The sequence below is a fragment of the Argentina silus genome, assembly GCF_951799395.1.
Source record: "Argentina silus genome assembly, chromosome: 11".
Classification (NCBI taxonomy): Eukaryota; Metazoa; Chordata; class Actinopteri; order Argentiniformes; family Argentinidae; genus Argentina; species Argentina silus.
In genome coordinates, this window is record NC_139665.1 from 5,863,044 (window position 1) to 5,888,912 (window position 25,869).

The 25,869-nt window shown below is 48.5% G+C and overlaps 1 protein-coding gene across 1 annotated transcript in view; it reads right to left on the bottom strand.

Moving 5' to 3' along the window:
• Window positions 1–25,869, bottom strand: part of mark4b (MAP/microtubule affinity-regulating kinase 4b) — a 44,570-nt gene that overhangs the window by 12,678 nt on the left and 6,023 nt on the right. The window contains exons 2-13 of the mRNA XM_083680935.1: window positions 19,723–19,920; window positions 19,088–19,141; window positions 8,364–8,412; window positions 6,808–6,873; window positions 5,387–5,457; window positions 4,549–4,605; window positions 3,714–3,950; window positions 3,096–3,215; window positions 1,771–1,870; window positions 1,226–1,335; window positions 765–960; window positions 181–395 (exon numbers count right to left, since the gene is read on the bottom strand). Of these exons, the coding sequence (XP_083537061.1) occupies window positions 181–395; window positions 765–960; window positions 1,226–1,335; window positions 1,771–1,870; window positions 3,096–3,215; window positions 3,714–3,950; window positions 4,549–4,605; window positions 5,387–5,457; window positions 6,808–6,873; window positions 8,364–8,412; window positions 19,088–19,141; window positions 19,723–19,920 (1,473 nt within the window). The remainder of the gene's footprint in view (window positions 1–180; window positions 396–764; window positions 961–1,225; window positions 1,336–1,770; window positions 1,871–3,095; window positions 3,216–3,713; window positions 3,951–4,548; window positions 4,606–5,386; window positions 5,458–6,807; window positions 6,874–8,363; window positions 8,413–19,087; window positions 19,142–19,722; window positions 19,921–25,869) is intronic.

The following is a 25,869-nucleotide window of genomic DNA, read 5'->3' on the forward strand; positions in this document are numbered from 1 at the left end:
TCCTGTGTTAGTTAAAGTGACGATCCTTACTCTTTTTATATGTGGTCTTACAGTAATAACTCTCCCCTGTCCTCACCATGGCGCTACAGTAATATTTCCCCATATACAATATAACATATATTCTATCCTATTATTATTCTGATATATATATAGTCATAATCATATTCCAGGTGTTCTCACGGTGGTGATGTTGATGTCCTTGCGACGGTCAGGGATCTCAGCCTTGTTGGGGTTGTTGGCGCTGCTGACCATGGGGCTGGAGGGGGGCATGCTGCGGCCCCCCACCACGCTGCTGCTGACCCTACGAGACGCCATGCGCCCCTCCTTCAGCTCCCCCTCCACCCCGCTGGTGGGGCTGCGCTTGGGTTGGGCTGCCGGGACCGGCTGGGGACCACCTAGGGACCGGGGTGGAAGGCAGGCACGCGCATACACACACACACGGACGGACACACGCACACACACACAGAGACATACGGACACACAGAGACAGAGACACACACACACAGACACACACACACACACACACACACACACACACAGGGCATATGAGAATCATAACAGCTGAGAAGTGTTCGGTCATACCACTCATCATACTTTTTATGTAAATTTATGTAAAACATAAATTCAAGTGACTTTTGTCTGAATGAGTCACAGAAGTACTACTCTACAACCACAGCTTATCTGACTCTCGACTGTGACTCCCCTCACTCACAGAAGTACTACCCTACAACCACAGACTGTCGGCTATGACTCTTCAGACTCACAGAAGTCGCTGTGCCTCCTCTGGCGGTGGTAGGTGGAGGCACTGCGCTGGGTCTTGGCGTGGGCGGAGGAGGAGGGGGCCGCTGAGGCGGCGGAGGTGGAGGAGGAGGCGTGTTTGCTGGTGCCGTTGGTGACGGCGCTGGAGCGGACCCGGGACAGACTCAGGGTGCTGTTGGACCGAGACTCGCCGCACTCCGCCTGGGGTAGAGGTCAGAGGTCAGGGGAGGACAGGGGATGTACGGTAGCACACACACACACACGGGCACTGCAAACACACACTGATGCACAGACACAGAGACATCTACAGATACAAACACACACATACCTAAACAAATGCAGACAGAGAAACACACACATGCGTCACATTGTCGTCTGACAGACAGACAGACGCAAAACCACACACCCCCACAACCACACACAACCACACACACACACACACACACACACACTGCTCCTAGCGTACTTCATTCTTGCGTCCCAGTAGGAGGTAGGTGGCGGTGACCTCGTTGTACTTCTGAGTGATTAGAGCATCTTTGATCTCATCCCGGGAGTAGCCCATCCCCACCATCACCTCTGCAACCAATCAGACGCCAGACATGTCAGACAGACAGCAGCATTAGCATTAACTCTGCTTACAATGAGAGGGGTGGGGGGGGGGGGTGGGGGGGTGGGTAGAGTTAAGGTGTGTGTGTGTGTGTGTGTGTGTGTGTGTATGTGTGTGTGTTGTGTGTGTGTGTGGGGGGGGTGGTGGTAGGGTTAAAGTGGGATGGGGGCAAGAATATAAACAAACTGAGATACATAAATCACGCTAAACCACAGTCAGAATATTCTGGAGATAAAGACGGGTGGTGACAGATTGTTGACAAAAAAGAGAGAGGGAGAAAAACAGAGAGAGAGAGAGAGACACTGGGATGCAATCAAAGCCCTGGTTTCAAGACTCCAGACTGAAGAGGAGAGATGGTGAAATCATGAGATGGTGTGTATGTGTGTGTGTGTGTGTCTCCTCACCGATGCGGCCGGCGTCGTTGTGGTCCTCTACAGGCTCTGCGTGCGGTTTCAGCTCATCCGTGTCGTAACCTGCATTGATCCACTTGTCCTTCATTATTTGCTGGTGGAGAAACAGAGGAAACAAGATGTTGACAGTTCCTCTTCAACCTCGGACTTCAGGCACAACACAATACTTGCTGTCTGCAGAAGTTCTTGGACGATTCTGCTATTGTGGGATGTGTCAGTGGAGGCCAGGAGACCGAGTACAGAGGACTGGTGGACAGTTTTGTTGAGTGGTGTGAGCAGAACCACCTGCTACTCAACATCAGCAAGACAAAGGAGATGGTGGTGGACTTTAGGAGGCCTAGAGTCCCCCTGTCTCCTGTTTCCATCCAGGGAGAGGAGGCGGAGGTGGTCCATAGCTACAAGTACCTGGGTGTGCACCTGGACAATAAACAGGACTGGACTGGTAACACAGATGTCCTGTACAAGAGGGGCCAGAGCCGGCTTTATTTTCTGAGGAGGCTCAGGTCCTTTGGCATGTGCAGAACTCTGCTGAACATGTTCTACCAGTCAGTGGTGACCAGCACAGTGCTGTACACGGTGGTATGCTGGGGGGGCAGCATCAAGGAAGTGGCTGAACAAGCTTATTAGGAAAGCTGGTTCTATCCTCGGACACTGTGGAGGAGTTGGCCAATAGGGGGATGAGGACCAAACTCCTGGCCATCTTGGACAATCCCTCCCATCCCCTACATGACACTGTGGCAGAGCAGAGAAGCTCCGATAGCAACAGATTACTACAACCACGTTGCACTAAGGAGCACTATAGATCTTTTCTGCCTGCCGCAATAAGACTGTACAACTCCTCAGGCTGGGGGATGTTAAATAATACTGGACTGTTCTTACTGTATATAATGTTTCAGATGTCTATTTTATTCTATTATTCTATTATCATTTTATTTTGTTGTTGTTGTTTGTGATGTTGTTTCTGCTGTAACGCCCTAATTTCCCCTCTGGGATAAATAAAGTACCTACCTACCTACCTACCTACCTACCTACCTACCTATCTATCTATCTATCTATCTATCTATCTATCTATCTATCTATCTATCTATCTATCTATGTTACAGATGGCTCTAAACACAGACTGTGTGTTTGTGTGACAATAACAATTTTTGCCGGGACAAATTTGTTCTTCACTGAGCCGCCCGGTTATAAAATGTAATAATAATAATAACCTGAGTGTGTGTCTTATTGTGTGTCTCTGCTTGTGTGTTTGTGTGTGTGTGTGTCATATTGTGTCTCTGTCTGTGTGTGTGTGTGACAGGTGCAGTTGCCCTCCTCACCTCCAGGGTGCAGCGTTTGGTGGGGTTGAGCACCAGGAACCTGCGTAGGATGCCCTCGCAGTCTGTGGACATGTAGAATGGCACGCGGTACTTCCCTCTCAGAACACGCTCCCGCAGCTCCTGTAACACGCACACACACACACACACACACACATCATACATGTATCATACACATACAATACTAAGGCAGTGACGACAGAGAAACAGATGAAACACACAATAAGCAGCTGACTCATCCCAAAGAACGATCCCCTACTCCAAACACACATACCCTGATCCCCCCTACACACACCTTGACTCATCCCAAACAAGCACACACCCTGACCCTCCCTACACACACCCTGACCCTCCCTACACACACCTTGACTCATCCCAAACAAACACACACCCTGACCCTCCCTACACACACCCTGACCCCCCCTACACACACCCTGACCCCCCCTACACCCACACACCCACCCACCCACCCACCCACCCACCCACCCACACACACACACACACACACACACACACACACACACACACACACACACACACACACACACACACACACACACACACACACACACACACACACACACACACACACACACACACACACACACACACACACACTACCTTGAGGTTCTGTCCATCAAAGGGCAGGGATCCAGAGACCAGGGTGTACAGTATCACTCCCAGGCTCCAGATGTCCACCTCGGGCCCGTCATACTTCTTCCCCTGGAAGAGCTCAGGAGCAGCATAGGGAGGAGACCCACAAAAGGTGTCCAGCTTGCTGCCCATGGTAAACTCATTACTGAAGCCAAAGTCTGCTATCTTGATGTTGGAGTCAGCGTCCAGTAAGAGGTTCTCCGCCTAGCAGAAGTCAGATGAACAATTGAAAAGTTATTTTTATTAATTGTGTGTGGTAGTCCCACTCTTGTATTTTTTCAGTTTTTTGGGGATTGGAGATAGTGGAGGAAGACAGGAAAGTAAGGAGGAGAGGGTATGTCAGCAGGGCATGGGCCGGATTCTAACCCATGTCGACATTTTTAGAATCCGAGTCAGATGAACAGAGTCAGAGCGACAGAGTCAGAGTCAGATGAACAGAGAGGGACAGAGTCAGAGGGACAGAATCAGAAGGACAGAATCAGAGTCAGATGAGTGACTGAGGTGCAGCTTCAGTAGCGTTTGGGTTAGAGTTTGCATCTTCTTTTTCAGAGAGAATGGAGTTTTTGTTTAGAAAAAATGGATCAAACCAGTTTCGATTTTTGGTTTTGTTTGATCAAAATGTTATACCTTTTAATTGTGAATGTGTGAATTGTTGACATAAGAATCGGATTTTGTCAGGTGTTTTGAATGGGTAAATGTATCGATATTGAAACAATGGAGTAGTTGAATGGAGGAAAACGATGGTGTCTGGACAATATGGAGGAGGACAAACGGTAACGTCCAATCAGAAACAGCTGCTCACCTTCAGGTCTCTGTGAACGATGTTCTTCTGGTGGCAGTAGTGGACGGCAGACACGATCTGTAGGATCCAGAGACAGTCAACCAGGAATACTTTAGACAGTCAACCAGGAATACTGAGACGAGACCGCTACCAGGTACAAGATACAAGAACCAGGAATGCGCCCACAGATATCCCGGACTGCCTTCACCGTATGGAAGATACCGATGTGGAACTGCATTCTCAATACAGTGGACTTTCACAAAACCTCCTCATATACGGAAGTGAGGGAGAATGACCAAACTAATCAACTCAAATCAGCGTACCACAAGGAGAAAATCCCTAGAAGCAATGAGCCTCAGCGCTCAAGGAGCTCGGTTTTTGGAACAACACAAAAAGCTGTTTCATATTTCATATAGCCCCAATTCAGAAATGTGTCAAATCATGTCATTAATCTACTGTATGTCCGGTAAGCTTTGAAGACCAATGGGAAAATGTATTTCAATTCCAGGCTCTGAAGCAATATAATGTGAGAATTGTGTAGGGGGACGTAGACTTCTTATAGGCACTGTATGCGTCTATAAATAGGGTAATCATCTGTGTGCGCTTGTGTGTGTGTGTGTGTGAGAGAGAAAGAGAGGGAGAGTGACAGCATACTTTTGTAGGGCACTGTATCTGCCCAGAATATCTGTCACCCAATGCGATATCAGATCAATACAGATATTGAATTATGGCAGGAAGACCATATGAGCTTGGTCAGTGTCAGAAACAATAACACAATGCCGTTCTCGCTGTTCAAAGACTAAAGCTCTCTTAACAGGCTGATAAAAGCTTGTTCTAAAGTGTATGGCTCTCATCTCACCTGGCGGAACTTAGCCCTGGCTTCCTTCTCCTTCATCCTCCCGTGGGACACGAGGTAGTCGAACACTTCGCCTGGGGGAGAGAAGTGAACAACGTCAACCAGAAGCAAGGCAAACAGACCCTGTTGACAGGAGACGGAAGAGAGTGTGTGTGTGTGTGTGTGCACACGCTCTGGGATTTCATATCAGTGTTTGTTTGGAAAGGTGCTCTACCGTTTCCCAGGTTCATAGCCGTGAACAAAGAAATGTTGGAAATCAGAGACGACTCCAGAAAAAACACCCGAGGCACTCTTACCCTGACGTGCGTCGGCGACAGTCCTGGTTTGTCTCGTTCTGTCGTTTGAAATGGATGAGCATTATTAGCCCAGGAAGACATAAAGGTGTTTTAATACCATCCGGTAAGAGTGTCTTGATGTTTTTTGGACATCTGATTTCCAAAGTGTTTTAGTCTACAACCATATTGTTATGGAGTGTGTGCCAATGAGGCACTCAACAGATTATAATAGACTGAACTGTCACTGTGCTGTGGCTATAAGAGTATATATTAGAGCAAAGTGTGTGTGTGTGTGTGTGTGTGTGTGTGTGTGTGTGTGTGTGTGTGTGTGTGTGAGCGAGCTAGAAAGCATGTATGTGTACTGCATGTGTGTGAGAGCAAGTGTGTGTGTGTGTGTGTGTGTGTATATGAATATACCAATAGTACTAGTAGCAAATCTTAGAGGAAATGACAACACAGCAGTTCGCCATGTGACAGGAACTCTCCAAAGCCAAAGGACATATGACTACTGTACACTTTATCACAACAGAGAGCAGCGTGGGTAATGGAGTCTAATCTGTGTCTTCAGTGTCTTCAGCATATTGGCTATAGGACCTAATGGAGCGTGAGAGAGAGACAGAGACAGAGACAGAGAGAGAGAGAGAGAGAAGGAGAGAGATAGAGATAGAGAGAGAACGAGAGAGAGAGAGAGAGAGAGAGACTGTGACCCATTCTACATCCCCCATACAATTTGTGTGTGAGAGAGAGGGAGCGTGACAGCATGAATGGATATAAAGGCATAAGTGTTTGACTGACTGTGTGTGTGTGTGTGTGTGTGTGTGTGTGTGTGTGTGTGTGTGTGTGTGTGTGTGTGTGTGACCTCTTACTGTCAGTGCTTCATGCTAGAAGGCACATACAGTAAAAAAAAAAAGTGTGTTTGAGATCAGGAGGGAGCACATGCTTGCTGGTCTGCTCCTTATTTGGCATGGCAGAAGAGGACAAAACAGAAGGGGTGACATAGGGTGGCACAGGGTGGCATAGGGGGGCATGATAGAAGCAGAGTAGGGGAAGGTGGAGGGGACAGAGGGAATGCATGAAGGAGGTGGCTGGGAAGAGGAGAGAGGAGCTACAGAGAGAAAGTGAGGAGGATGATGATGATGAAGGTCTCACCTCCGCTGGCGTATTCCATGATCAAGTAGAGCGTCTTCTCCGTCTCGATCACCTCAAACAGTTGGACTGGAGCAAAGAAACACACACAGAGAAGCCTTAGTACGGAGCCACTGTAACACGCACGCGCACACACACACACACACACACACACAGAGAAGCCTTAGTACGGAGCTACTGTAATGCACACAGTGACACACACACATACACACGCACACACACACACCTTTTTGACCTTAAAGCAGTGTTTTACTCCACTGTAATCCAGTGGTGTTGTTGTGTTCATTACTCCATAGGAGACACACTCACGAAGTAGAGTGAAGATATCCGCCTTTGAATGTCCCCATAGGTCCTGACATTCCAAATCACCCATTTGAGTCAATTCCCAAGACTCCCCTCTCCGTCAATTCAGAAGAAGATTTGAATTTCCCACCTGACTGTATGTTAAACAAGGCAAAAGCTAGCACATAGCTAGCACTCTGGGAATCACTGGCGTAGTAGAGCAGGGTCAAAGTCAGTTGGAATTGGGTAAATCTGTATTTAGTTATGGTGCGCCTCAGTGCTAGAACAATCTGCAGAAAACATTTCAGTTGGATGTTCTGGTGCCGCTCGGGCAGTTTAGGGTGTTAATTGAGGACCTCCTTGGTAAAAGTTGTGATTGTTTTTTCTAATATTGTGGTTTTATATGATGTATTGATTTCTGTATTGAACTGTGTTGTATTTGTTATGTGTTGTTTTGTTATTGTGTAAATATTGTGGACAGGGTGCACCTGCAAAAGAGCCCTTGGTCTCAGTGTTTCTCCCCTGTATAAATAAAGGTTAAATAAAAAATTAAATAAAACTTCATAGTCTCACTCTGATGTATTCTGGCACGGATATGAGACCCTCCTCGGAAGCCAACACAGGCCTGGTGTTTCCATGGCGACGGCGCCACCGTACACTAACCGAGGATCGTCTGAGACGGAATGTGTTGTGGATCGACTAGAAATACCCATGAAAATTAATTTGGGATCAGTTCTCCCGCTTTAAGCCATAGCGGTCACAAACTTGTGGTCTTTCGCACACAAACAGCTAGTTGTCCTAACCGCTAACCCACCGAACCCACGGTCGTGGTCACAGTCGACCGGAGGCGATGGGACCTCGAGACTGGGGCTCGGGTACTGTTTAATGCCTGCCTGACTGACCTCCAGCGCGTAGCGAAAAAGTGTCGTCTATGAAGTGGTTTTAAGGTCAAACATCCTCTTTGTGTTTGTGAGAGACACTGTGTGTGTGTGTGTGTGTGTGTGTGTGTATGTGAGACAGCTCAGTGAGTTGTGGTCCGTGTGCCCCTGAAGAGGAGGGGGGGGGGGGGGGGGGGGGGGTATCGCATGTCTCTGTCAGCTGTTGTTGTCACAGGTCATGACATGAACCTCTGTGGGGGGTTAGGGTGAAAGAGGATGCTTAGGGTCGGCCGTGTGAGGGGGTGTGTGTGTGTGTGTGTGTGTGCGCGCGCGCGAGCACGTTGTAACACCCCCCTTGGAGGCGTAGGAGGTTGGAGGTCATGTTGAAGCAGCACTCACCGATGTTGGGGTGGTTCAGCCCCTTCATGATGCGTACCTCTCGAAACAGCTGGAGGAGAAGAGAGGAAGAAAGAGAAGAATCATGTTTAGCGTCGCTGAATTTTCTTCTGCACACAGACACGTCCACGGGCCACGCTCAGGCTTGTGGCTCTCTCATTCATAATGAACCTCAGCTGCTTGTCAGAGGAGGACAACCGCCCCCTCCCCCCTCTCTCGCTACCTCCCTGCTAATGACACGGAGGACCACCCCTCCTGGGACAGTCTGACTAGACACAGCCTGACAGAGGGCCTCTTCCCCCCCAGACACAGTCCCTCAGGCTCCCCCCCCCCCCCTCATCCATTATGGAGGATGGATGGATGATGCTGCTGGTTTCATCCCTGCCTTCTCCAGTCACTGCAGGAGGAACATCTGGTTGCGAGTGTGATTCAATGCCCTGCGGCTAGGAGGTGACTCACAAGAGGAAACAGAGCTGATGAGTGTGTGTGAGGACGGACCTGTGTGTGTGTCTGTGTGTGTGTGTGTGTGTGTGTGAGGACGGACCTGTGTGTATGTGTGAGGACAGGCCTGTGTGTGTGTGTGAGGACAGGCCTGTGTGTGTGTGTGAGGACGGACCTGTATGTATGTGTGTGTGTCTGTGTGTGTGTGTGTGAGGACAGGCCTGTGTGTATGCGTGTGAGGACAGGCCTGTGTGTATGCGTGTGTGTCTGTGTGTGTGTGTGTGTGAGGACAGGCCTGTGTGTATGCGTGTGTGTCTGTGTGTGTGTGTGTGAGGACGGACCTGTGTGTATGCGTGTGTGTCTGTGTGTGTGTGTGTGAGGACGGACCTGTGTGTGTGTGTCTGTGTGTGTGTGTGTGAGGACAGGCCTGTGTGTATGCGTGTGTGTCTGTGTGTGAGGAAAGGCCTGTGTGTATGTGTGTGTCTGTGTGTGTGTGTGTGTGTGAGGACAGGCCTGTGTGTATGTGTGTGTCTGAGTATGCATGTGTGTACATGCGCAGTCTATAGTGTGTAGTTCATGAGTGCGTGTGTGACTGAGAATACTTGTATGCAAATGTCTATTGTTGTGGCATCGGAGGGGACATCACAACGCGAGATAAGGTAGTTGGCGAAAAACTGACTTGACTGATTAACTCACTCACTGCCAAAGAATTTCCGGAACACTCACCACCTAGAGTGCCAAGTGTGATATGTGGTATTTACAGAGTGACAATATGAAATCAAGTGGATATGAAATGAAGCGTCATCATTGGTGGATTTATGGTGAATAAAGTCACCCGTCACTCTGGAATGTTGACAATTTGGGCGGCTTTATTCACCCTCGGGACTGAATGAGTTCAGCGGCAAGTGTCTCCGTCATGCTTCATGTCTCCAGAGTGATTCAGGCTAACAAGGAAGAACGGAACTCAAATAAACAAAGTTTCTGAGTCTCCAGCCGGGCCAGTGAACCCAGCAGCAGGCTGCTGTCAGCACCGCTGATACACCACACACACACAGACAGACACGCACACACACACACACACACAGCCTCTCATAGTGAAGAGGGTTGATTTGCAGGAGTAAATTAATACCTTGCGACTACGGTGCAATAACAGAGTCAGACTGTGGCTGGTCCATCCAGCAGGAATAATAATAATAATACACATATTTGGAACCAATACTGACACACACATACATAGAAGTGTGAACGGACAAACCACAACCATTATGCAACTCAACAGATATTCACCCTGAAGCATTTTGAATTATGTAACGAAAAACAGGTACACGAGGTTACTATTGTGTGTGAGAGAGCGAGAGAGAGAGAGAGAGAGAGGGGGGGTAGTGTGGAGAGAGAGAGAAAGCGGGCGGGGTAGGGTAGAGAGACACACGTACAATAGATGGAATGCACCGATGGCTCCTGATGACTCTGTGAGAACGTAGCTTCCTTACAAGATGTTCTTCCACACAACACAGAGAGTCACCCAGGGAGACCACCCCCCCCCCCTCCCCTCCTCTGTCTCTCCCCTCCCCCCCCCCCCTCCCCTCCTCTGTCTCTCCCCTCCTCTGTCTCTCCCCTCCCCCCCCTCCCCTCCTCTGTCTCTCCCCTCCTCTGTCTCTCCCCTCCCCCCCCCCTCCCCTCCTCTGTCTCTCCCCTCCTCCACTCTACCCCGTGATACAGCTCTCGCTAAGCAGTGTCCGACGCTGTGCTTTCAAAGCAGACATCTGTAGAGGGGAAGTGGCCGGCGTGTGACGAAGGGGAGAGCCAGCAGAAGAGAGCAGGAAGGATTCAAAGAGTGATTCAAATGAGTGTGTGGCTCATTGTCTGTGTGACCGCACGGTTTATCTACCAGATAGTGATAACACCAACACAAACACAAACACCAATTATGGATGAGCAGAGCACGGCACACTGGTGGAGCGCATACACCGTCCTTGTAAAGGGGTTGCAACACGCACACACGCACACAGGCACACACGCACACACACACACTTGCATCCAAGCGAGGTCTCCAGTGACACAAACCTGTATCCCAAACCTGACAGTCCACTTCCTGATGGTGAGGTAACACGTGTACCACTATTACATAAAACACTGTTGCCTGAGGCGTGTTTGGGTGGTACAGCGACGCTCTCTCATAACAACATCAGATACTGTACCCCACTCCCTGTTATGTTGTTGCTGTCGCTGCTGCTGTGGTGTCACAACAAGACCTGACACAACCGGTTGGGTTGTTATTGACATCCACCTTATAGAAGCAACCTTAGATAACAGATATTGATCGGTCTGCTGTCTAGTGAAGCTTTCAAGAAGTGAAGCTAGTGAAGCTTTTCCAGAGTGTGGTAGTCCCACTCTGGTATTTTCTGGAGTTTTTATTGGATAGAGACAGTAGAGAAAGACAGGAAAGTAAGGAGGAGAGGGTATGTCAGCAGGGCATGGGCCGGATTCTAACCCGTGCCGACATGGGCGTTTGTGTGTATTGTAGGCCGTGGTGCTAGACCACTGGAACACCTCAGACCATGGTACTGGTACCAGACCACTGGAACACCCCAGGCCATGGTACTGGTACCAGACCACTGGACCACCCCAGGCCATGGTACTGGTACCAGACCACTGGTACCTCAGGCCACTTACAACACTTCTGTTTTGGGACATTGTGCTTGTGTGTTGCATAACACACCAACACCATGTACACAAATAGTTCTGAAAGCGTCACTAGACTGCTGTCAAGTCGACTGTGGTTTCCGAAAGTAAAGTCTCTACGTGTACGAGTCAGGCATCTAAATATGAACTCACACCAACTGCATCTGTTGAAAATGTTTATCGAGACCCAAGAGAAATGCATGGATAAGGGAGGTTAAGGAATACAAGACAAACAGGCTGTTCTGAGAAGTGATGTTTTTGGAAAACTATCTTTAGGCAGATCGTCGCATGGCTTTCCCTGCTATTCATTTCCCCAACAAAACTGTTATTGGACTTGTAAACAGAACAGCTGTTCTGAGCCAGATATATCTGCTTGTGTGCATGTGTCTTGCAGACATACATAGACATACAGACACAGACACACACACAAGCAAACACACACACACACCAGCCCATCTCAGTGAATCAGCTGTGCGAAGCAAAACATGTTACATAATACCTCGCTATGTTGATAGAACTACTGTTAGTACTACAAAGTTCACGCAGACACAAATACATTCTGTACACACACACACACACACACACACACACACACTAAGTAGATAGATAGATAGGCACTTTATTGATCCCTGAGGGGTAATTAGGGCATTACAGCAGCTCACATCACAAACAACAACAACAACAAAATAAAGTGACAATAGAATAATAGAATCAAATAGACATCTGAAACATTATATACAGTAAGAACAGTCCAGCATGATTTAACATCCCCCAGCCTGACTCTGATCACCCCGATCGAGCCAGCCGGAGGAGGAGTTGTACAGTCTTATTGCGGCAGGCAGAAAAGATCTATAGTGTTCCTTAGTGCAACGTGGTTGTAATAATCTATAGTGTGTAGTGTCATGTAGGGGATGGGAGGGATTGTCCATGATGGCCAGGAGTTTGGTCCTCATCCTCCTATTGGCCAACTCCTCCACAGTGTCCAGGGTGACACCGAGGACAGAACCAGCTTTCCTAATAAGCTTGTTCAGCCTCTTGGTGTAACCTTCCTTGATGCTGCCCCCCCAGTATACCACCACGTACAGCACTGCGCTGGCCACTACTGACTGGTAGTCAGCACACTGGAGTCCTGCACACGCCAAAGGACCTGAGCCTCCTCAGGAAATAAAGCCGGCTCTGGCCCCTCTTGTACAGGACATCTGTGTTACCAGTCCAGTCCTGTTTATTGTCCAGGTGCACCCCCAGATACTTGTAGCTATGGACCACCTCCACATCCTCTCCCTGGATGGAAACAGGAGACAGGGGGACCCTAGTCCTCCTAAAGTCCACAACCATCTCCTATGTCTTGCTGATGTTGAGTAGCAGGTGGTTCTGCTCACACCACTCAACAAAACTGTCCACCAGTCCTCTGTACTCGGTCTCCTGGCCTCCACTGACACATCCCACAATAGCAGAATTGTCCGAGAACTCAACTCCGACACACACCCCTGCAGCCGTACAAACTGTGGCCTGTTGGTCAGGTAGTTTGTAATCCAGGAAACAATGGGGGAGTCCACCTGCATCTTCAGCAGCTTATCCGCAAGTAGTAAGGGCTGTATGGTGTTAAATGCACTGGAGAAGTCAAAGAACATGACCCTCACAGTGCTGCCAGCCTTATCTAAATGGGAGTGACCTCTGTAAGTAGACACAATATGTTTCATTTATGTATATGAAATGCATTAAAATAACTAACACACACACACGCACACACACACCTTAAGACTGCCTCTAATGGTATTGAGAAGGAGAGTGCATCGGCAGGTCACCTGAGCTCTAAAGATAATAATCACATAAGCCTCTCCCCTCCCCTCTCCTCCCCCGCCTGGCTCTTCCTCTCTCTCCTCCATCATCCCCCCATCTCTCTCCAGCCATCCCCCTTTGTATCCACCATTTCTCCACCCCCCCCCCCCCCCCCCCCTCTATCCCTCCCACTGTCTCTCACTCCTTCCGGTAAACTTCTTCCTGTTTTGTTCCTTGGCGACGGCCCAACGTCACTGTTGCCATGCCAACCCAGGTATTAAGCATGGCCCCTCCCCCCCAGGCCAGGCAATGCCACATTCTCCCAGGGGACCAATGACCAATGCTCCTCCAAGCTCCACCCCCTCTCCCTCCCTCTCCCCTACTCCCCTACTCCCTCTCCCCTCCTCTCCCACCCCTGAAACCCCCTCTGCACAGGGCTGGCCAGGGGGGCAAGGAGGGGCAAGCCATCCCACGCAGTCATTCCTCCCTCATCCCCCTCTCCCTCCTCTCCGGACGAGACTCACCCCTTCAGAGGCCGAGAGCATAACAAAAATTAATCAACCATGGGCTCTTCCTGGGTCTCTGCTCCTCTGTTTTGCATAGGGATTTACACAAAGCAGCTTACAAAGTTGTGTCTCTCCCTCTCCCTCTCTCTCTGTGTCTCTGTCTGTCTCTTTCTCTCTCCCTCTCTCATGGTGGGTGGATGTTTCCATGGGGCCAGTGGTGGATGGTGGAACACAAGGCGGTGGTTTTGTTAGAGCAGCCTCCCCGTGGGCTGAAGTCCAGCTAATCCCTGTGTCAGAGGCCCTCGTGTGAACAATCACTCACTCTCACACACACACACACACACACAGCTTAAACGCATGATAAACATATGGCGGAGGAGTCAAAGGCCTACAGTGATGAGAACCTGCACTGTCTCTGAATGAGACATCTTAGCCCCCTAGTCCATCTGGCCTAGACAGACCTGGAACAAGACAAATCTGACAGACCTGGGACTAGACAGACCTGACAGACCAGGGCCTAGACAGACCTGGGCCTAGACAGACCTGGGACTAGACAGACCGGGACTAGACAGACCTGGGCCTAGACAGACCTGACAGACCTGGGCCTAGACAGACCTGGGACTAGACAGACCTGGGACTAGACAGACCTGACAGACCTGGGCCTAGACAGACCTGGGCTTAGACAGACCTGACAGACCTGGGCCTAGACAGACCTGGGCCTAGACAGACCTGGGACTGGACAGACCTGACAGACCTGGGCCTAGACAGACCTGGGACTAGACAGACCTGACAGACCTGGGCCTAGACAGACCTGGGACTAGACAGACCTGGGCCTAGACAAACCTGACAGACCTGGGCCTAGACAGACCTGGGCCTAGACAGACCTGGGCTTAGACACACCTGACAGACCTGGGACTAGACAGATCTGGGCCGGGGTTAGGGTTAGAACCAGAGCTAGCTTCAATAGGCACTGATCTGAAAGTGTTTTTAGACCAACAACACATTTTAAACGTACCTATTGGACCAACAGAGGCCCTGGGTTTCTGAACGGTTCCTCTCCCCCCTCCCATCCTCCTCTCAGCCTTCAGCACAGAGAGAGAAGAGAGAGGGGGGCTCTGCTTCTCCTTTCTTCCTCTCAAAACAAGCATGTGGGAAAATATCCTCCGCGCGCACACACACACACACACCTCCTTCCCGAGTCGTGTATTCATTCATGCCCTTGTATTATCTAATGATACTGATTACACACTGACACAATAACATATCATAGGCTGTGTCAGGCTGCGTCTTTATTCCCTTCTCTAAACCCACACACACAGATGCACGCACATACACACACACACACACACACACACACACACACACACACACACACACACCCTTGTCTGTGCCCTTTGGTTCTGCTCGTCTCATGGTCGCTTGCTTTCTCATGATTCCTGGCTCAGTCACACACACACACACAACAACCCCTCTGTGCTTTGGCTGGCCCTTTTTGTTCGCCTGTCTGGAATGCTTCTGACTAAAAGCCCCCCCCCACCCGCAAAAACACACACACAATCCCCCCAAAGAGAGAGAGATGGAAGGTGAGAAGTAGATAGATGCGGTGTGAAGGATAGTCGGTCTGCAGCTGCTCTCTGTGTGTGTGTGTGTGTGTGTGTGTGTGTGTGTGTGTGTGTTTGTGTGTGTGTGTCAGCTGACGTGGATCCCCGATGCGGCCCTAATAGGATCAAAGGGAAAGTGAATGAGGAAGAGGGGCAGGGGAGGTTGGGGGACCAAAGTGGGCTGCTGCTGCTGCTGCCCTGTCAGATTAAGACCTGGCAACCCTGCCAGATAACCCCCCAATGTACTGCAGCAGAGCAGCAGAGCAGCAGGCAGCGGACGGGGTGGCGTGCAGTAAGGGAGTCACTTACTGCTGCTGTCTCATGGGACGCTATAGTAGGTGTGTGTGTGTGTGTGTGTGAGAGTATGTGTGTGTGTGAGTGCGTGTTTGTGTGAGCATGTGTGTGAGTGTGAGTTTTTGTGTATGTTTTTGCATCTGTGTTGGTGTGTGAGACTAGACAGACTGTGAGGAGGTTTCTGAGGCGTGAATAGGGGCCCTAGTCGCAAAGCACTCATTTGGTTTCAAACAGTTTCAAAAACTAAAAAGGTGTGCTTTTTTTTTAAACTTGTCAGACGTAACGGAAGCCATGGAATAGTCTCAGAAGCGCAAAAGCCTCGTCACGCAAGGCACAAATAAATGAAGAGAGGACCAGGAGAGGGATGTTAAAATAGAGCAAAGGGCCTGTAGTCTCCAGAGAGACACCAGGGAGCACAGCTGTGATTACACTGCTCGAACAGAGGTGGTGAGAGGGAGAGAGAGAAGAGAAGAGAAGAGAAGAGAAAAGAAGAGAAGAGAAGAGAAGAGAAGAGAAGAGAAGAGAAGAGAAGAGAAGAGAAGAGAAGAGAAAGAGAGTGAGAGCAAGAGAGCGAGATAGAGAGCGAGAGAGGCCAGAGAGTGAGTGAGAGTGAGAGAGAGAGAGAGAGAGAGAGTGAGAGAAAGGGTAGGGCTGGGGGCTGTTACAAAACAAAGTTGGTTGGGGGAGGGGGAGGGGGGGGGTCACAATGTGGACTGTAGAGAGAAAGTCACCTGGTCTCTGGTGTGTCCTGAATGGGAGAATAGTGCTGACAAGATAATCGCTACTGCAGCAGCAGTATCCCACCACCGCACCTCTGCAGAAACCGCCCCCCACCCACGCTGACTACAGCAGCCTAACACAGCCAGACAGAACTAGCCGCACCACGATACACTCACCTCCCTGTATCCCCCTCCACCAGACAACCACTCACTACAGCAGACTGACAAGGCCAGACAGATCTAGCTGCACACCGATAGCCAACTCCCTGTATCCCTCTCCACCAGACAACACATTCTACTACACACACACACACACACACACACACACACACACATGCTCAAGAGTATCATTTGCAACAGTAATCCATAGTGTACACAGGGCAGACAAACAATACCATACAGGGAGAGAGAGTCCCAATCAATATACTCAGCTGTAGGTTTGCTACTGATCCTACTGTTCTCTGTAGAAGAGCTTTTCAGGTGTGAACAGCATGGCAACACAATGCCAACAGATGGCGGTTGAGCCTGAATATGCAACAGGACGGAAAAAAAAGACCACTTCTTCTTCTTCTTCTTCAGATGCCTGTGTGAGATCTAGGGTCGCAAACACTCTCCTAGCAACAGGGAAGCGTGAGGCATCATGTCATCTGTATGCAGCGTTAGTTCTCACATGGAAGGTGTGAATGTGGCACCATGCTCACGCCAAACTAGCCTCCAGACTCTTAGCTGACTCACACATCACGCATACGGGCAGGATGGAAGCTCTGCCTCCCCAGGGGGCCCGGCCATGGAGAGCGTGGATGAACACGGACCACCCTGGACAGTGAGGTGATGTCAGTTCATGCTTTCACACACAGCCAGTGAGTTCCACGGAGAGCCTGTGTAACCCGAGTTGAGATGGTAAACTCACTCCAAGTTCAAGTACCCCCCACCACCCGTGCTGTCCAATAGCTAGCTTTTTTCGATAGTGTAGCTTGTTGACATCGGGTATTTGAGGAGACGGTCACGTGTGTTGGCAAGCCAGAGGTCGCAAGTTCAAGGCTCGGTCGGAGCAAGTCGAACTGCAGGGAAACTGTTTGCAAAAACTTGACGTCTGTTTCACCAGCACACGGAGAGCAAAGCTCTATCACACAAATACGCTACGAAAGTCGGGATGTAAACAGAACTTGAGACACTCAGTTTTGGAGACGGACGTCACTGTTACGACTGCTGGTAAAGAGCTGTTGCTAACGAACGGTAAATACGTTCTGATTTTACATTTTGCAGAATGCATTTTTGGAAACACGTGTCGAATTAATGGTGAACTCCGGTAAATTACTCAATTGACCTGACCTGGAAGCTTAGTAAACCTGGGCCAAAATCAGAACGTATTTATCGTTCGTTAGCACCCGCTAAGATTTAACTTTCTAACTTTCCCTAGCAATCATAACGGTGACGTCCGTTTCCAAAAATGAATGAATGTCTCCAGTTATGTTTACGTTGTGCAGTTTGTGACGTACTGACTCTCATAGCGTATTTTGTGGACAGGGAGATCACAGAGGACAGAACAGTGTTCTATCTACATGGATTACATCACAATGGTGGCCATGTAGGTCCCAGTAGGTATGACAACATCTCAGACACCGGGGCCTTGTCCTGAAACCACCACAAGCCCCTGCACCTTTGATGTGACGATCTGAAATGATTTAGAAGCAAGATGATTGTAGCCAAACCTTGCCCTCTGATAGGCTCGATTGAATCTTATAACCATCTTGCAAAAAAGTCCAGTGTCCAGGACGTAGGGCATCGTCTCATGTCAGATAAGGCCGATGCTCTGTCTGCTCTGATCTGTCTAGTATCTGGGATAGATCAAAAGTAGCCCGGCTAAAATATGCTGTCATATCATTACTGTGGTTACAATGTAAAGACTACTCGTAACTGAAACAATAAATAAAATGTCAATCATTTTCATGTTTATTTTTACAGCAAATCATTTTCACGGCTATTTTTCCATTTCTGAGTTACATGACCTTGGAAACTTGGCAAGGACTTTGTGGTTAAAGGTGCAGCACTTTTTTGGTTTAGAAATTACGCCAATAGAGGATTGTTTCTGGACAGGGTCCCATCAGTTACAGGATTAAGTTGGGTTAAAGGTCAGGAACATCACCACACATCATCCCACAGATCAAATGTCTGCCAAAATAAGTCCACAACAACAAACTGCTCCTTGTGACTGGGGCCTGATCAACTTGTTGTTGAGAAAACTATCAGCAGTGGAGGAAGATCATTCCAGAGGTTTTAGAGGTTAGATGCAAGCTGATAAATTGTGTTGACGTTCTGTTTTAGCCTGAGACAAAGAGAGAGAGGGGGGTTCTGCTATCTCTGAGAACTCATTTCACCGTTTTGTACACGTGAAGCATATTGTATCTTAAAGACACATTACTGAGCTTTTGTCACCTCACATTAGATCACACAGTCCTTTGCTTTTGTTCATTGGTGTGGGGAGGTGTGTCTGTCCAATCAGGTAATTTCTTGTCTTTCTGTCTATTGAGGGACCCACCTAGCTGGTTTAAGGTCTTGTGAGAATGGCGTTCTTGATTAATGTCTTGTAAACAAATGGAGACGACACACTTTGTTTGGCCTTGTTTACACTTTGTTTGGCCAATCACAAGATTGCTTATCTTTGCATCTCCAAACCGCTCCTCATAACACGCACGGCCACTCACCTTCTGTAGGCTGGTTGGGTTCAGCTGGGTTTTGTCGATTATTTTTATTGCAACCTGAAAAGACATGACAGAGGAGCAAGAGATCAATTATTACATTCACTGATAACATATAAAATAGTGACATATGCTATAAAAAGACAAAATAACCGAAAGCTTAAACCCTAAACATGCCATGCAAGCCTCACAAGAGGCTTAAGAGCCTGGGTTGTGTTGGTCAAAGTGTGTGAAGCTAAGACTATAAATCTATATGGTACACACACTGCTTTTCACATGATCCCCGTTCCACTTCATTGGGTTCAAGTTATATACCAGCCCCGTGGAATCTACTTAAAGTACTTAAAAATTTGGGTCAGGGCCAAGATGTTACATTACTGTCTGTATATAGACCACACAAGCTTTGGAAGTCGTGACAGTAAAACACTTAATAAACTGACTGGATAGATGACAGGAACTGGAACTTCGATGACTCAGGCTTGTTTGCTGCCTTAAACACAGCATTGCGATCCATAAAACCACAATACATTCCACTGACTTTCGTCTGATCCAGAACCAACCTGCAACATGGCCCATTACCATCCACCCTAGCACCTTATCCTCATCCTGATTTTCATCCCTCCATCCCAACCCAGCCTCACCTCTCTGCCCGTGAGGATGTGCCTCGCCAGCTTGACCTTGGCGAAGTTTCCCTTGCCGATGGTCTTGAGCAGGCGGTAGTTGCCGATGTGAGGCTGCTCGTCCGAACACGAGGCAATGGAGTTACGGCATCTGGCTCCGAGCGACCGGCTCGACCAACCGGTGCCCTTCTCCGAGCGGCTGGCCGAGAGAGAAGTATGCTGAGGAAACGGAGAGAGAGAGAGAGAGAGAGAGGGGGGGTCATGAGCAAAGGCCAAACCAACTGACTACATCTTGACGTTGGTAGCATAGAACATTCCAATCAACGCCTACGGAGGGTTCTAGAATGCACACAGTCACTCAAAGTAAAGCACTAGTGCGACACATCTAGTGCGACATGTCACCTGAGAAGTTTTAAATATGTTTTTAGGGCATTTCTGCGATAGAGACAGTAGAGATTGACAGGAAGGATGGGAGAGAGAGGAGGGATGACATGCAAGATAGGTCGAGGGTCGGAATCGAACCAGGAACCTTGCGATTACGTGGTAAGCGCATTAGTGTGCTACGCCACTAAGCGCCCCCGCCTGAGAAGTTTAAGGTGATCTTCAAACCCCTGGATGTCTCAACATCTGAAACTAACAAGGGCAACATTAAGGCCACAGAGGCCGTTGTGTAATGGAATAATTCATTCCGATTAATACGTTGAGATGAGTCATCATAGATGACTATTGCGAAACGCTGATGATAGGATTAGCCTACCAACAGCTAATACAAAATACAGCACAGTCACACATTAACACGTATGGGTTAGCGTTAGCCTCTTTCCACCCCACTGACATTCTTCACGTGCGTGCCACTGAGGTCATCGTAGCGAGGCCGGTGGCCCTGTCCATCACGTGGCACCTTCTCATCGATCCGGCCTGGAATGGCCCACACCACACTGCCGTGCACGGCTAGCTGCTTTCACACACTAACGCAACATGATGGCACCACATTCCTCCCTGTAGAGGCCTGGTTCTGCTTCCTCCAGCCCACCAGGGCTCCAACCACCAAGTAAACAACCATGTCAACAGACAGATTGATTCACACCATCCATCACTGCATTTGGTTGAACAATTTCCGATATGACCCATTGGACTTGAGGCCAAAAAAGCAAAAAAAAAATCAATGCGAGTGGAAGGATGAATAGTGCCAAACAATGTGAATATAAAAGAACAAACTTTCAAACTCTTATCGATCCTGTCAAGCGGACATGTATGGATGTTAAGTTGTCATTAATGTCATCCTGTTTGGTCACTTCTAATGTCAAGTTGACATCACTCTTTATGTCAGATGACGTACAGTCGAATCAAGTTGGCATAACCTGCCACCTTTGTACGTACAGAATTGGAGTCAATTCCAAAATTGTGAATGGAGCGGGAGTCACGCCTCCTTCTTCCTGTGTGTTCCTGCAGCTTGTCTAAAAGCTGGCTGAAGCTCTGTCTGTCTCCCTCTCCAAGGAACAGGCAAAGTTAGAAACAGCAGAAAATAGACCTAGACAGCCCCGAGTGGGCGATGCAGACTTCACACAGCTACATGGACTCAGCTCAGAGATTAAACTTGCTAACACATCGTCTTCACGCTGAATAATGCACACTCACTCTCAAGCCTGGCTGTCACTCTCAAACCTATGTTCATACACACACGCATACAAGTACACACAACATGATACACAAGTATAGTACACAAACACAACCATGAGTAGCCTACACACAGAAGAGAGAGAGGTATGACTCTGGAGGAGCATCAGGGGAAACAGCATTCGCTGCTGCATCACACTCCTCTTGGCCTTCACCCCCCCCCCCCCCCCCCTCCTCCCCCACCCTGCCGCAGTCTGGTTTATCACTCCTCTCATCCACCTGTTCCCACATTGTGTGGCCCTCCCTCCCTCCCTCCCTCCATCGCTCGCTGGTTCACAGTGCTCTGCATTGCCTCTGAGCCTTGTGTCCCAGCATCCCTCTGGAGTGGCAAGCCCTTAGTCAGCCCCCTCCTCACCCCTCCTCATCCCTCCCCTCCCCCCCAGACAAATCAATTCAGCTCCCTCTCCTCTCCACACCCGACCCCACCCCCCTTTTGTCTCACATTGGTATCTTTCTCTCATTTTCAGGCAACCTCACAATCTGTTGCCGCGTCCAATTTCTTCACTGCTCTCCTGAACTATGCCCTTGTGTACTTCCCCCACATTGATTGAAAAGCAGAGGATAAACATCATCACTGGGTTTAAGCAACATTCTATTCCCTTTTAAATCCACGTGGACAAGTGCACAAGTGCATCCGTTTCGAAGAAAAGGGTGGAGAAATGGTACGCTGGAAATGTTTCAAGTCCCCCGTCCCCATCCCACCCTCATCATCCCCTCCCTCTCTCCATTTCCCCCTTTCAAGGAGAACCCCATTTATTCTCTCTCTCTTGTCCTCTCTCTGTCTGATTGCCACACTAGTTTCAAAGCGGTCAGGACAGGGGGATGTGTAACAGTGTCCCTGGTGTATACAGACTGGGGGGTTAGAAAGAGAGAGAGAGAGAGAGACAGACATTTGGGGTGGGGGGAGGGGCTCTTGTAGAATCCAGAAAAACAAACCACACCATGATATCTCAAAGAATTTTCTCAAGACAATCGCCTTTCAGAGTTCTTCTGCTCAACTTTCTTAGAATGGAGCCATCCATTGTTTGGGACTAGCCTGTGTCTAATGAAGTGAATAAGAGAAGGTTGTGTGGTATCAGTCCGACAGAAAGGGTTCACAGACGGGTCGTTGGGGTGTATAGGCAACAACATCAACAAAAACAAGTGTCACAATCAGACTGTTTGTCCCCCCCCTCCCCCCCCCCACACACACACACACACACACACACACACACACACACACACACACACACACACACACACACACACACACACACACACCCTATTTACATATGCACATACACAGAGAGGGCAAAACACAGTCAACCGCAGTGCAGTTCCCCTGGAGCAGTTAGGGGTTAAGTGACTTGTTCAAGGGCACAACGGCAGTGGTAAGCACTTCAGATCTCATGCCAGCAAACCTGAGAATCAACCAGTGACCTTCTGGACAGCCTTGGGCAGCAGGGACGGACAAAGTCATTGTAGAAAATGTACATGATCCATGAAATATATCGGAGGGATGCAAAAGGCACCCTTTTCGTGGAATGACTCAAATAACTCACTTTTTTCTCTCTCTCACTCATGCCTTTTTTTCACACCTTTCCACGATTGGATGGTACTGTAGGCCTCCACCTAACACATGTTCCGAATGTGTACCAGAGAAAGCAGAGCCACCCTGTTCAGAGAGAGGCCTTCACTGCAGAAGGACGTAGAGATGCATTCCAAGCGTGATAAGTGACATATAGTAGCAATGACATATGACTGGTTCGGTTTGCAGGCCAGTAACACTGTGCGAGAGCATGGGTTAGCAGTAGTATGATCCGTGTGAGTGTACAGTATGCCTGAAAAAACATGAATGTAAAAAGTTTGCCTATTTGAACAAAGCAGGACGGGAGGTGGGGGCATTACACAACACGCCAAAACAATGGGGCGGGGTGGGGGGCAATAGGGGAGGCATCCTGCTGCAGCTAGGTTGTGTGTGTGTGTGTGTGTGTGTGTGTGCATCTATGATGGGGAAGGGGATCGAGGATAGACCAGGGTTACACTGTCCCGCTGTGGTCACAACCTCACATCCTGTCTTTGCACAATGTCCTCTGCCCTCTGCCCTCTGCCCTCAGCCCCCTAACCCTCAGTCCCCTAACCTTCAGTCCCCTAACCTTCAGTCCCCTAACCCCCAGCCCCCTAACCCTCAGTCCCCTAACCCCCAACCCCACTGTGACTACCTCTCTCTGTCTCTGCTGACCAACTTTCATTCACTCTAACCGTCTCAACAAGACATCAGAATGACATGTTCATCTATGCAGGCGATATCACTATTCCTTTTACAAATGAGGATAGTTATCACCTCAGCATAATATAACACCCACACAACACGATACGACAGACACGATTCAGACAAGAAGCTGTGACCCTGACCAGCATCATTGTTTCCAGTTCTTAAGAACGCAATGACTGAATGTCAGTTGTCACAGCGCAAGTGGAGGGAAAGGTCACTGGTGGAAATTTCCTGAACTGACGTACAGTTTTTTTTAGCAAGTAGGAAATCCTACTTGGTAAAAAAACTAAACAAGAATGTGACCGAAAATGTGAGTGCTTACCATATCCAGCCATAAAACGTAAGCCCGACAAATGAATACATCTATGCCATTTCATTCTTAGCACCTCACCTACATTCCGACAAATCGTTTGCCAAGTCAAACAACCTACAATGAATGTACTTCAATGAGCTGGCGAACTGTACTTCTGTCAGGCTAAATGCCTGAATAACGATTAGTTCTAACCAGTACGTTTACCAGAATGTTTGACACAGAACGGAGGTTTAACTAGAACAATAGACCACACAGATGAGGTACCACTGGGGGAGGTGGGGACCATGGCAGAGCACCAGCGACCCAACCACTGCAGCTAGCGTGGTGGAGAGCACACACAACCTTTCACCTTGACGTCAGACGAGTGGGCCACATAACCTAGGGAGGGCAACCTAATAAGCAGTGGTGCCTGATTTAAGTGAAGCGCTCATCTGCAGCTGCTAGTGTGTAGTGTGTGTGTGTGTGTGTGTGTGTGTGTGTGTGTGTGTGTGTTACTCTCACTCACTCACTCCTTATAGAATTCATGACTCGCCTCCTAGGGAACCAGTCAGAAGGAGGTGAGGAGAGGATTTGAGTGAACAAGGAACAAGGAAACAAGGTAAAGAGGAAACAGGCGTGTAAGAAATAAGACACTGCTTGGCGGGTCGTGCTGAAAGACTCTTCCGCATTGGGATATGCCTACTGACAAGACCACATAGCTGCTGTTGATGTACGGAGCCTGTACAGGAAACACTGAAATATTCACTCCTTTATACTATACTACATATATATAATTTCCATGGTCTATTAAAGACACTGTTTTTACATGAAAATAGCACTAAATGTCCATGATCAATATAGCTATAGGCCAGTCACTTTGCCAAATAACATATCAGGCTTATATTTTGTGTATTGTATGACTTTATTTTGCGAATTAGATGAGGCGAGTATCAACCCTCTGATGGTTTGTGAAGTCAACTCCGTGGGCTGACCTAACAGACACCCGACTGAAAATCTCTTGTGTGAGACTGAGACCAGAATTGCTTGGTTGCCTTTCCTTGAATGAATGTTAACTGCTTTCAAAGTCCTGACTCAAAATCTCGCTTGCTCTCTGTTTCGACATCACAGCCAACACACCCTCTCTGTGACCAGACGGGAGGTTTGCATAATCCGCCAGATCAGTTCTTCCTCGCTTGACACACTTCCTATTGAGTTCCTTTTGTGTTTGTGCTGCTAGCTCACTCTCTCTCCCCCCCTCTCCTTCTTTCTCCGTCTCCACTTCACTTCCGCTTTGTACTGTAGAGGATCTCCTGTAAGATTTATAGGACTATCTCTGCATCAAGGAAAAGGAAGGACGAAGAGAAAAAATTAATAGCAAATGTAAAATGAATCTGACCCTATTGTATGGCTCTCTGGGCACGTACGGATATCAAATATGAAAAAGGGGCTGGATTGTATTTAAAGGTTAAGTATGTAACATTCAAGCTTTCTAAAAGCTTCTTAATGGTTGTAATGACTGTTTAATCGTAGCGATGAGGGAATGAGATCCCTTGAAAATAATATATCATGTACAAAACGCTCTTTTGGTCCCACAAAAGCGCTTTCTAAAATGTAGTGTCCTACCCAACACTCGGTTTCTATACAAACATGTTGTTATTACAACTAATGTCTGACACATCCATTTCGGGGGTTTATACACTATTGTTAAGAAGATGTTTGAAACTTTAAACTGAATTTCGCCAGATGGCCAGAGGTGGCAGATTTCCAACAAACTTTTGCCCTGCTCCTTTAAGTTCCCTGAGACTTGCTCTGTACCATCTATAGAATAACAGGCTGTGTCTTCAAGGAGGTCTGAGCAAGGGCATAAGTGAATAAATATCCTCACTCTGATGAATCCTTTCCCCGTCTTCATGAAAAGCCACAACCTCAATGTCAAAAATTCTCC